The 12,370-nt window shown below is 44.9% G+C and overlaps 1 protein-coding gene across 3 annotated transcripts in view; it reads right to left on the bottom strand.

Moving 5' to 3' along the window:
- NSDHL (NAD(P) dependent steroid dehydrogenase-like) overlaps positions 1 to 12,370 on the bottom strand; it is a 29,124-nt gene that overhangs the window by 11,474 nt on the left and 5,280 nt on the right. For 2 of the 3 annotated variants that reach the window (XM_058534919.1, XM_058534920.1), the window contains exons 2-3: positions 11,025 to 11,139; positions 7,342 to 7,500 (exon numbers count right to left, since the gene is read on the bottom strand). In XM_058534919.1, coding sequence (XP_058390902.1) covers positions 7,342 to 7,500; positions 11,025 to 11,096 — 231 coding nt within the window. In that variant the 5' untranslated portion in view covers positions 11,097 to 11,139. The remainder of the gene's footprint in view (positions 1 to 7,341; positions 7,501 to 11,024; positions 11,140 to 12,370) is intronic. The other variant, XM_058534921.1, reaches the window with a different exon arrangement.

The raw sequence follows: 12,370 nt of genomic DNA, 5'->3' as shown, positions 1-12,370 counted from the left end.
AAAGAGGAGGATTGGCACTGGATGTTAGCTCAGGGCTGATCTTCCTTACCAAAAAAAAAAAAAAAAAAAGAAGGTACTATCCCCCCTGTAATTAAAAAGTAATCTGTGGGGCAATCATTTGAGACCATGTAAATACCTTACTCCCCAGCAACCTTCCACTGATTGATTTCAGCATTCAGTGATAATCCTTGCCTGGAACATTTATTAACGTACTAGTTGAAAAATGGTGAAATTCTAATTCTAGCATTCTTTTTACTTTTATTTATTTTTGTGAGGGAGATCAGCCCAGAGCTAACATCCATGCCAATCCTCCTGTTTTTTTTGCTGAGGAAGACTGGCCTTGGGCTAACATCTGTGCCTATCTTCCTCCACTTTATGTGGGACGCCGCCACAGCATGGCCTGACAAGCAGTGCATCGGTGTGCACCCAGGATCCAAACCCGGGCTGCCAGTAGCGGAGCGTGTGCACTTAACTGCTACACCACGGGGCCAGCCCTTCTTTTTACTTTTATTAGCTGGCATTCCTCTGTAAGGTAGACTTTCTGCTTCCTCCACCCTAATTTTCCTTTTTAGTATTTCTATGGGTGCAGAGATTCTTTTTTTATTCAATGCATTATAATCCACTACTACCATTTTTTGAGGCTCAAAATGTCCCAAATTTGGCCAGTGGAGGCTCTTCAAGTTGGTTTCTGTGTCCTTTTGACATGTTCTCATTAGTTTGGGGGCACTTTCTTAATTTTGTCCTAATAAAATGTCCCAGGCTCACCTTGCACCACCCCTGCCCCAGAGTCCTGAATAGGCTATCTTCCCAAGGAGCCCTGGTTCTTTTTACGGGCAATGGTGTATAGAAATCAAAATCTGAGTAGTAGGTGTGCTTATTGCTATTGGGATATCAATCTATGATGACCCAGAGGGAAAAACTGAACTAGAATTAGATCGAGCCTTTAGTCCTCTAGAAATATTATACCAGGAACAGATGTGGCTTTAAATTTTGTAGAAGGCACATTAAAAAAATAAAAAGAAACAGGTGAAAATAATTTTAATGTATTTTAATATAATATATCCAAATATTATCATTTCAGCATGTAATCAATATAAAAATTATTAATGAGTTATCTACATTCCCCATTTCTGTACTAAGTCTGCCTTACTGGATAGCTGAATCCAAGATCTACAAGTTTGCAGGAAATACTGGAGGACAGATGGACATGTCAAACAACACCAAGGGGATGCAATCTGCAAAATTCAGACCCATGGGAAATGGTACAGGACAATAAATATGATTTCTAATAAGCATCATTATTCAAAAAACAAACTAAAGTTTAAAACTGTGAGGGGAGGCCCGGCCCCGCGGCTTAGCAGTTAAGTGCGCGTGCTCTGCTACTGGCGGCCCAGGTTCGGATCCCGGGCGCGCACGGACGCACCGCTTCCCTGGCCATGCTGAGGCCGCGTCCCACATACAGCAACTAGAAGGATGTGTAACTATGACATACAACTATCTACTGGGGCTTCGGGGGGTAAAAAAAAGGAGGAGGATTGGCAATAGACGTTAGCTCAGAGCCGGTCTTCCTCAGCAAAAAGAGGAGGCTTGGCATGGATGTTAGCTCAGGGCTGATCTTCCTCACAAAAAAAAAAAAATGTGAGAGGAACTTACAAAGTAAAAGAGACAAACATTTCAATTAACTGCAATGTCTTCACTTTTTTGGTTCCTTATTTGGGATGACAACTATACAAAAACATCTATGAGACATTCAGGGATATTTGAACACTGGCTGGAAATTAAGGAATTGTCAGTATGTTTTAGGTATGGTCATGGAATTGCAATTTTTAAAAGGATCCTCATCTTTTAGAGACAAATACTGAAATATTTAGAGAAAAAGATAATATGATATGTAGAACTGGCTTCAAAATAGCCTGAGGCTGGGTGGGGATATAGACAAAACAAGACTGGCCGTGAGTGGATACAGAACAGAGGAAATCTATAAAATATTACAAAGACAGAAAGAGAAAGAACACATGGAGAAGGACTAAAAGACATGTAGAATATAATGAAAGACTCTACTGTGTGTCCAGTAAGGCTTCCAGAAAGACACAAAAAAGAAAATGGGGGTAGAGTCAATATTTGAAGAATTTTCCAGAAATGAGAAAAGACACGAGTCCTCAGATTTCAAAGGCCCACTAGGTGTTCAGTAGGATTTAAAAAGAAAACTGAAACTCAGACATAGACATATTCTCTACAGACCACAAAGGAAAAAAAAAAAATCCTAAAGCCACGAGAAGAAAACCAGCTGACCTACAAAGGAATGATAACCAGATTGAGTGTTGGGGTGAATAAGTGTGAACCTGAAATTCCACGCTCAGCCAAACTAGCATTTATGAGTGAGGGTGAAATAAAGACATTTTCAGACATACAAGGACTCAGAAAGTTTATTGGCCCTAGATATTTGCTGGGGGGAATGCTACAGGAGATACTTCAGCAAGAAGAGGAAAGAACCTGGAAGAAACAAATGAGATACAAGAAGTACTGATGACTGAAGAATTCAGGAATACATGGCACAAAATCTAAGGATTGACATTAAAACACATTTCTAAAGTCCATCCCTGCCTTATCCTTCACCCTTTTCACATCCTCCTTAGCTTGGATTTCATGATCCATAGGTAGAATCTTTGCCTTGTCCCTTTCTCCCTTTATCAAATTGGTCTGCCGGACTCTTGCCCTGGTTAAATGCAACTCTCACTTCTCCCTGCTGCTGACTGAGCAGCTGAGTGCAGCTGGAGAACAACACAGCATGCTGGTGGGTCTTGCTTTAACTTCACGTTCAAGAAAATCTGGATGTTAAAATACTAGCAACGACAGCTTGGGAGTTGGGGTGCAGTTTGGAGGGCAGCTGAAGTTTGCAAAGGACTCTCATCTCCTTTGAGGGGACACCGTGGTGATCAAAAGAGACAATATCTGGGGTCCGGCCCCGTGGTGTAGTGGTTAAGTGTGCACGTTCCGCTGCTGGCGGCCCAGGTTCGGATCCTGGGTGTGCACTGACACACCGCTTGTCAGGCCATGCTGTGGTGGCGTCCCACATAAAGTGGAGGAAGATGGGCATGGATGTTAGCTCAGGGCCAAGTCTTCCTCAGCAAAAAGATGAGGATTGCTGTGGATGTTAGCTCAGGGCTGATGTTGCTCACAAAAAAAAAAAAAAAAGAGACAATATCCTTGCCTTCACGGAGCTTGCATTCTCCAGGGACAGTGGGGGGACAGACAAACAAGTAAACACAGAGGACATTAGCGAGTGCCAAGTGTTACGCAGAAACAGAAAGCAGACTAAAGGAGATGTAGAGAGGCTTTCTACTTAGCATGGTAGCCAGAAACTTACAGAATTTAGGGAGCAAGTTCTGTCATTCACGAAGAGCATTCCTGGCAGAAAGAGCAGTGAGTACAAAGGTCCCAAGGCAGAAACTCAGTTGATGAGTTTGAGGAGCAGTAAGGAGGCCTGTGTGCCTGGAGCAGAGCAATGATGGGGAGTGTGGGAGTGGCTGAGGCCAGAGCAGTAGTGAGGACAAACCATGCAGGGCCTTGTGGGTGACTGTATGGCCTTTGTGTTTCCTCTAAACAGGACCGGATACCACTGGAGGCTTCTGAACAGAGGAGCACTGTGATCTGATTTATGTGTTACAAGGGTGGTGGCTTGGACCAGAGTGGTGACAACAGAAGGGGCGAGAAGTTGCTGGACTGGGGATCTATTTGAGAGTGGAATCAACAAGATCTGCTGATGGATGGGATGGAGGGTATGAGAGAGAAAGGAATCAAGGATGAATCTACGGTTTATAGCCAAAGCAATCGGAAAGATGGGGTGGGCCATTTATGGAGATGGAGAGAACTTCAGTAAGTGTAGGTTTGTTGGCAGGGGGCAGGGGGCAGGGAACCAGGAGCTGAATTTTGGATGTGGCAAGTTTGAAATGTCTATTAGGTATCCAAATAGAGATGTCCAGCAGGCAGCTGGATAGATACAGGGCCAGGAGAGCTACAGGCTGGAGATAGCAAGCTGGGAGCTTGTCAGCTTCTAGACTGTATTTAATCTGTGAGTCGGGGTGGGTTCACCAGGACAATGAGTGTGCTTTGAGAAGAAAAGAGATCCAAGAAGCAGCCATGGATCCTGCCAAGTTTAGAAATTATAGAGATAAGGAGATGGAGAAGGGGAAATTGGTGAGGTAGGAGAAACGAGTTAGTGGGGCATCCTACATGGCAAGTGAAGAAACTATAAGATGCTGTTGAAGGGTCCAATCAGATGAGAACTGAGGCTTGGCCACTGGATCTGGTCCCCTTTGTCCCTGGCAGCTGTGACAGGAGCTGTTTGGTGAAGACCTAGCTGGAGTGCTTCTATGAGACAATGGAAGGAAGCAATCCAAGATGGTGAGCCCAAATGGCTCTTTGATCTCTGCTACAAAGTGGAGAGAGAAGTGGGGCAGCAGCTGGAGTGGGATCTCGCATCAGGGTGTTTTGCTTTCTTAAGATGGGTGATACTGCAACACGTCTGTGTATTGATGGCTGTGATCCGGTAGAGAAGGATAAACTGCTGATGTGGAAGAGAAGAGGGGAGAATCCCTAGTGGAACTGTTGAGTAGGGAAGAAGAGAGGGGCTCCAGCTGGCGCCTGGAGCATTGGCAGGGATGAGACACCTGCAGGGCGTGGACACAGGCAGGTCTGTGGATACAGGGCTGGGAGGCACCACGGGGCCGCTGGAAGGCCATGCCATGAAGAGGCAACAAGCTTGCATCTTCTTTTCCAGCCTCGCTCAGCAGCCCAGACACCCTCAGGGAGGAGGTAGAATTGGATTTAACCAGGGCCAGGGTTATACCCAGGAAGTACGACATGATGGGGAGGTTTGTGTGTCTACTTGGCTAGGTTCCAGTTCTGCTACTCCATCAGACACTAGTCTAGGGGTTGCTCTGAAGATATTTTGTAGCTGTGGTTAACATCTACAATCAGTTGACTTGAAGTAAAGGAGATTATCCTTGATAATTTGGGTGGGCTACATCCAATCAGTTGAAAGGCCTTAAGAGTGAAAACTGACGAGGTTTCTGTAAGAAGAAATTCTGCCTCAGGACTGTAGCATCAGCTCCTGCCTGAGGTTCCAGCCTGCCCTGCAAATTTCAGGCTTGCCAGCGCCCACAATCACGTGAGCCAAGTCCTTGAACTAAATCTCATTCTCTCTCTCTCTTTCTCTGTCTTTCTCTTTCCCTGTACATACACACACACCCCTACTGGTTGTTTCTCTGGAGGACCCTGACTGATACATATACTGAGAAGAAAGGGGCAAGAGTGCTGAGGATTATGCAAGAGAACAAGTGGGCAATGGAGTCAATGCAGTGAGGACATGCATGGGGTGACAGTGGTGGGAAATGGCCGGGCGTATGGGTGGGCCAAAGAGTTGGTACAGTGGAGATCTTAGGGGGCATGAACTGCAAAGACAGGAGGTGATGCTCAGACCAGAGTGCTTGCACGTGAGATCACGGAGAGGACACATTTACTGGTAATGAGAAGGTCCGGGTCTAGGGAATGACAATAGGCGTAGAGGCCAAGATGGGTGGGTGAGAGGAGGCCAAGGTAAGGGTATCGGCAGGGTCATCTGTGTGAATACTGAACTCACCAACAATTATGACGAGGCTGACCTTGGCCAGGAGCTAAAATCATCAAGAAATGAAATGGAGTCACCTGGGAAAGGGAGCGGGTAGCTCTGGATGACTGCCACAAGGAAGGGTATTGAGGTACGTACAGCCTGCTGGTATTGTCTTCAAAGTTGGGGGTAACTTAGGGCAAAGGGAAGTGACAATGACGAACAAGGAAGACTTCTACCCCATCTCCAGGCCAGAGGTGTGGAGAGAAAACAGCCTGAACTTTGACAGGGCTGCAAGGGAAGCCACGTCTTTAAAATTCAGATAAAAAAATCTATGGCAAATGATGTCAAAGCCAAGAATAGGAGCCCACAGACAGGCTGACAGAAGCCATCTGCAATATATACAACACGCAAAGGACTGGCATCCCAAATAGAAAGGGATTACAGATCCATAAGCTGACGGTAGGCCCAGAGACAAATGGGCAAAGGTCACTGACAGGCATTTCACAGAGGAGGATCAACAATGGAACGTGACTCTAAGCCTTGCTCAGGTACCATTTCACACCCTTCAGAATAGCAACACCAAAAAGTCTGACTATACCAAGTGTTGGCAAAGATGTGGAGCAATGGGGATCCTGCCCTACTGCTGGTGTGAACGGAAAATTGACATAGCAATTTTGTCGAGCAATTTGGCAACATCTAATAAAATGCAAAATATTAGGACCCTTATGACATGGGTAAAGCTGGAAAACATTATGTTCAGTGAAAGAAACCAGTCACAAAAGGACAAATATTATATGATTCCACCTATACAAAATGTCCAGAATAGGCACCTTCACAGAGACAGGAGGTGAGTGGTTGCCAAGGGCTGGGAGGAGGGGAGAACAAAGGGGGAACAACTGCTAATGGGCCTGGGGTTTCCTTTTGGGTGATGAAAATGTTCTGGAATTAGATAGAGGTGATCGTGCACAATTTTGTGAATGTACTAACAACCACTGAATTGTGTACTTTAAAAATGTGAAATCTATGGAGTGTGAATTATATCTCAATTACAAAAAATGAAACCCGGCAATTGTACTTTTTTTTTTTTGTGAGGAAGATCAGCCCTGAGCTAACATCCATGCTAATCCTCCTCCTTTTGCTGAGGAAGACCGGCTCTGAGCTAACATCTATTGCCAATCCTCCTCCTTTTTTTTTTTCCCCGAAAGCCCCAGTAGATAGTTGTATGTCATAGTTGCACACCCTTCTAGTTGCTGTATGTGGGACGCGGCCTCAGCATGGCCGGAGAAGCAGTGCATCGGTGCGCGCCCGGGATCCGAACCAGGGCTGCCAGTAGCAGAGCGCGCGCACTTAACCGCTAAGCTAGGGGGCCGGCCCAGGCAACTGCACTTTTGAGTACAGCCCTAGAGCAGCATTTGGCACGCTACAGCTGGTGGACAACTTTGTAAATAAAGTTTTATTGGCACATATCCATGCCCATTCATTTATCTACTGACCGGACCATGGCTGCTTTCACACTAGCATAGCAGGGTAGAGTAGCAGTGACAAAGATGACAATTAGTCATCCAGAGGAGTAAGAATGTGGGTGTGTGTTAAATTCTTTCCTATAACTTCAAAATTTTACAAAATAAAAAAAAATGTTTTTTTCAAACAACAATTTGGCTGGGCAGGGGAAGTCTGGTGGTTTCCCGTCGGGGGCCTGTGAGAAATAGGCAAGGCTGGGCCGTCTTTACCTGTCGGCTGCAGAGGTCGCCCAGAAAGAACTGCACTTGGGGACTGTTGAACCCTTGCCGCATATCGAATACATTGACAGTGTAGCCTCTTGCCAGCAACTGCTCCACCATGTGCTGTCCCAGGAACCCAGAGCCCCCGATCACGGTGCATTTCTTGGCCTGTGGACAGAGAGGGATAGCAGGGGGACCAGTGTGATGAGAACTGGAAGCTATAAAAAGCCTGGACTCACACGTCGCGAGCCACTGTAATGGCAGGTCCCTCTCTGTTCATTTGTTCAAAACTCTTCTTGAGCCAAGTTGGAAGCTTTATATAATTCTGATGTTCTATGGCCTCCTCTCCTGGGATCAGTAACGAGGGAGGAGAGAGAGCAAATGATACTGAGACAGACTTTGGCTTGATTGAATGATCCAATACACACTGTGTGTTTAGTGAAAGGAAAAGGAGACATCTCTAAAAGAAATTAAACCACCTATGATCAAAACTGGACAATCTAAAAACAAACAAAAGCACTGAAAGTGATACCATCTGGCTCCCAAACCAAAACAAAATACGTCACCCACTCAACTGACAGTGTGCACTTAAAACATCAGAAAGAAGAAAGCATAGTTTCCATACTTGCCAGAGAAAGTCAGCGCCCTTTCCTCCCCGACTGCTATGGGGCTGGGCTGTGCGGCTTCGGGCTTGTTGCCTTAGTTTATCCATCTAAGACCATGTAGCCATCTGATGGGGTCTCCTAGCGGGGCTGCAGTGAGGACCGACTGGTGAGCTGTTATACAGCTGGCCTAGGGCTTTGCTTTCCCTTCTCTGAGCTCTGAGGAAGTTGATGAATCAGGGGAGAGCTATAGTGCTTCCATTCCAGCTTCTATAATGTGTGCACTTTCTTGGTTAACTTCCAACTCTGGTCACTGGGGCTAATGGAAGGACAGCACACCATATGCAGGCACTTAAATAGTCAGACTCCAGGGAGTCAATGCAAACTTGTGGCTGCTGCATGCAGATTAAGCTGGCTCCAAGTGGCCCCAAAGGAGGACCTGTGATCTCCCTTCTCCCTGGGATCTTTCTAAAACCATATCTGGGCTACCTTAAGATGACAAACCCCCATTTTTCCTAAGCTCATGAATAATAAATCAAAGTTGGGGTGTGTGGAAACTAAATATCTTAAAGAAATTCTGTTCCTGATTAAAAAATCAACCAACCAACCAACCAACCAATCCCTGACTTATTCCTCAAATACCTATACGATTAAGATATACAGGAGATGCAAGGGGCGCCAGGGCCCCTTCTGCAGATCTGCCCCTCCCAACCTGGTGTCCCATCTGGAAAGGCATTTTTACTGGAGTCCACTGGACCTGCAATTGTAGCATCATCTGTTCAGGTACGCGTAATCTACTGACCTAATTGGCCCCACTATTCCACCTCCCGTAAATGATCTTCTCAACCCCTTCTCGTCCACACTTTGTTTTGCTTGTTCCCACATACACATCATCAGACCATGCTAAATCATTTGTACTTTGACTGAAACTCCTAAGATCTCCTCAGGGCACAGGCAACTTAAATGCCCAAATCCCATTTGATCCTCTTGTCAGCAATACCCTCTCCTGTCCTTCTCCCAAGTCAGCAGTCCAGACACATGCGGTTTTTCAGAATAACTCCGAGCCTCCCTGCTTTCCAACCTGATTTTTCTTGGCTTACCAAAAGTCTGCCTGAGCTCAAAGAGGGTCAGAACTAGAGATGTTTTGATAGCATCCCAAAGGATTTCAGATTCTCCTGTTTATATTATCTATCTCTAGTTACAGTTGTTTCAAAAGGTTGATAGTCTAATATTTAAAAAAAATCAAATAACTGTACTATTATGTCCAGTGCAATTTCATTTCATGATTTTAAATGTGAGCAATCTGTATTTCTCTCTTGGACAGAGCGACGTGGATTCTTTATTTATACTGAAATGTTGTGCCAATATTGCTTGGAACGACTGGGGCAATGGTTGTTCCACAGTTTTGTAATGATGAGAACTGAATCAGCATCTACTCCAGAGAAATCAGATGTGTGAAGGGGCAATGTCTTGAATCGCACCTATAATGCTATGCGGTTAGCGGAGCTCATGGGAAATAACCACTTAATTTTCATGCCCATAAAGGATGATGCAGGGGAAGTGGGCACAGTGGACAAGAAGGAATACATGCTAACAAGTAAGAATGAAACTCCAGACTGGAAACAGGGAGCAAGACTCAAAAATGGGTTACTGAAGGGAGCTATAAAATCAACATCTTGGAGAGAGTTTTAATAGGAAAGAAAGCATCTAGACAAACTATCTTAATTGCAAAATGATCTTGAGTTAAGAAATTGGTCTAGGTCACTGAGTTTCCTCCAACCTTTTCTGTTTTCCTTTGTCTTGAGCAGTGGGCCTCCTTTTTCAGAGAAGTCTTATACAGAACGTATATATAAGTTAAGATGAAAGTGTTCTTTCTATTTTAGTAATTTAAATTTATAACTTTTACTTCCTATAAAGTCAATCAATGAGAAAGAACAACCATTGATACAACCAGTGGAATCTAGATATTTTTTGGTTGCTGAGTATCAGTAAAATCCTAATTTACACAAATAAGGAACTACACATGGCAGGTGGCTCTGCTGGTTTGTCTGAACACTAGAATCTCAGATTAACCTTCACCTGCAGAGGCACAGAGGACGCTTTACTCTGAGCTCTACACCAAAACCACGGTGACCTGGTGGCCCACGGCAACCTCCTGGGGATTTTGATATAAACACCTTTTACCTTGGCATGATTAAATTTCTGAAGCATTAGCATTTATTAAAAGTGAACCAGAGCCAGCCCTGATAGCCTAGTGGTTAAAGTTTGGCACTCTCTGCTTCAGCGGCCTGGGTTCACTTCTGAGGCATGGAACTACATCACTCTTCTGTCAGTAGCCATGCGGTGGCGGTAGCTCACATAGAAGAACTAGAAGGACTTACGGCCATAATATACAATTACATACTGGGACTTTAGGGAGGGGAAAAAAAAAGGAGGAAGATTGGCAACAGACATTAGCTCAGGGAAAATCATGCTCAGCAAAAAAAAAAAAAAAAGTGACTCAAACCAAACCTTTGAAGATTTGAAGATCTATGTGAAGAATCTCCAGGAGGCCTGACAATTCCTTAAAGTCCCTTCTGTCACTTGTGATGCTAGACCTGAGGACGCCTTGCTACTGCCTTTGTTGCCCCTGGGGAAGGCTTCTGCCATTCTGCCTGGAAACTCAGTCTAGCCTGCTGGAGGCCACGTGAAGGCAAACTGAGGCACCGAGCTGCCAGCCAGCAGTTACAGCAGGAAGTGAGTGAGGCCACCTGGAACATACACCTCAGGCGGTCCCCATGGCTGCAGCTGCGTGAGTGAGCCCAGGGGAGACCAGCCAAGGCCCAGCCCAAACTGCAGAATTGTGAACAAAGAAATGGGTGTTGTTTTAAACCACTACATTCTGATATTATTTGTTACACAGCAATAAGTAACTGATACCTTAAATAAAGATATATACCTTATACATATAAAAAATATTTGACATTGATTTAATAAATGTACCAAATACAATTTTTAACCCACAGCTAAGTATCAAGGGCTTGCTGGTATGTATGTGCTCGACTTTCCTCTTCCTTGGTTTCGGTTGACATTTTCGGTGTCAATACTCACTTTTGGAATGTCTTCTGTCAGATGTGTCCTTGTGACCTGGTCTCTCACTGGCTCACCAGCTGCTTGTTCCATTTCAGCTCCAAATATGGTCCTATTTGCGATCTACTTTTCTCTTCTTAAAGACAGATTTAGAGACAGACATTTATGTTGTATAAACCAAAATATCTTTTAGCCGTTAGCATTTTGCGTGGATGCCACCTCCCCGTCAAGTTTTCACAAAGAGCTGAACCCCGGCTGTGGCTGTTGGATGAAGCACTTGGCTAGCGTTCCTGTGAAGCAGGCTGCTCTCTCAGAGAAGGGCATAACTGGGCCCACAGCTCACCATATACTTGCATATACTCTATACTTAGAGGTGGAATGGAGAGCCAGTTAAATAACCTCATTCATCGGTTACAATAAAAAGAACATCTCTGGCACTGTAGCTTTTCCCATGGCACTCGCGTGGTTTGATTATTCTCTGTTTCTCTTGTGTTGATCATTAGACTGTGGCAGGGCAGAGGGAAAAGGCACAGACCTAGGGGCTCCAGGGCTCCAGTCCCGGCCCTATCACAAACTATGTAAATCTGCTCAAGTCATGTCTCTTTGCTGCAGCTCAGTTTCTCCATCAATAAAATGGACTTAGTACTCATCCTCTTGTGCCAGGGCACAGGACGCTGGGAGGGGGAAGAGTGTGAGAGGAGACAGAGCTCTCCTTGGTAAAATTAAAGCCACCCTGACTATGGGTGGAAGAACTCAGAGTGTCTGGGGCCATCAGAAACCCTTGGGAAGTGGTCAGAGTACAGTGGGGACCGAGTGGTTCACAACCAGGAGACAGTCACGAAGCACACAAGCTGACAAAGTCCCATAATGATACCAAACAGAAGAGTAGTTTAAAGAGAAGCTTTAGTGACAGCCCTTGGGATGCTATGCTCTCTTCATTCAGCAATAATACTGAATTGCAAACAAAGAGAAGCTGTTCAATTTCGGGTTATGATGTATTTGGTCTTGCATCTGTTTTCTTGCTAGTGGTCAATTTACTCAAGTCATAGATCCCCTGACATCTGAAGACAGCAAAATCCACGATAAAGAAAACAGTCTAACTGCCTACAAAAGACTAGATTCAAACAATACTCTTTGGTGAGGAGGTATCAGGCAGGCAGACAGCCAGCACTGGGGTCTCAAACACTGTGACCGCTCCAACCCAATTCCACACCTCGAGTTACACACACACAGTCATGTGTCCTTGTAGGAACCAAAATGGCCTTGAAACAGACGTCCTCAATGTCTGATGGGGCAATTTTGGGGAAACATATTTCTGAAACCATAATGGAAGCTATCAGGAAATATATTTCAAAACTTCTTTTCAT

This window comes from Diceros bicornis, chromosome X (genome assembly GCF_020826845.1).
Source record: "Diceros bicornis minor isolate mBicDic1 chromosome X, mDicBic1.mat.cur, whole genome shotgun sequence".
Lineage (NCBI taxonomy): Eukaryota > Metazoa > Chordata > Mammalia > Perissodactyla > Rhinocerotidae > Diceros > Diceros bicornis.
Note: the sequence above shows the minus strand (reverse complement) of the source record. Positions and strands in the feature narration are given on the sequence as shown.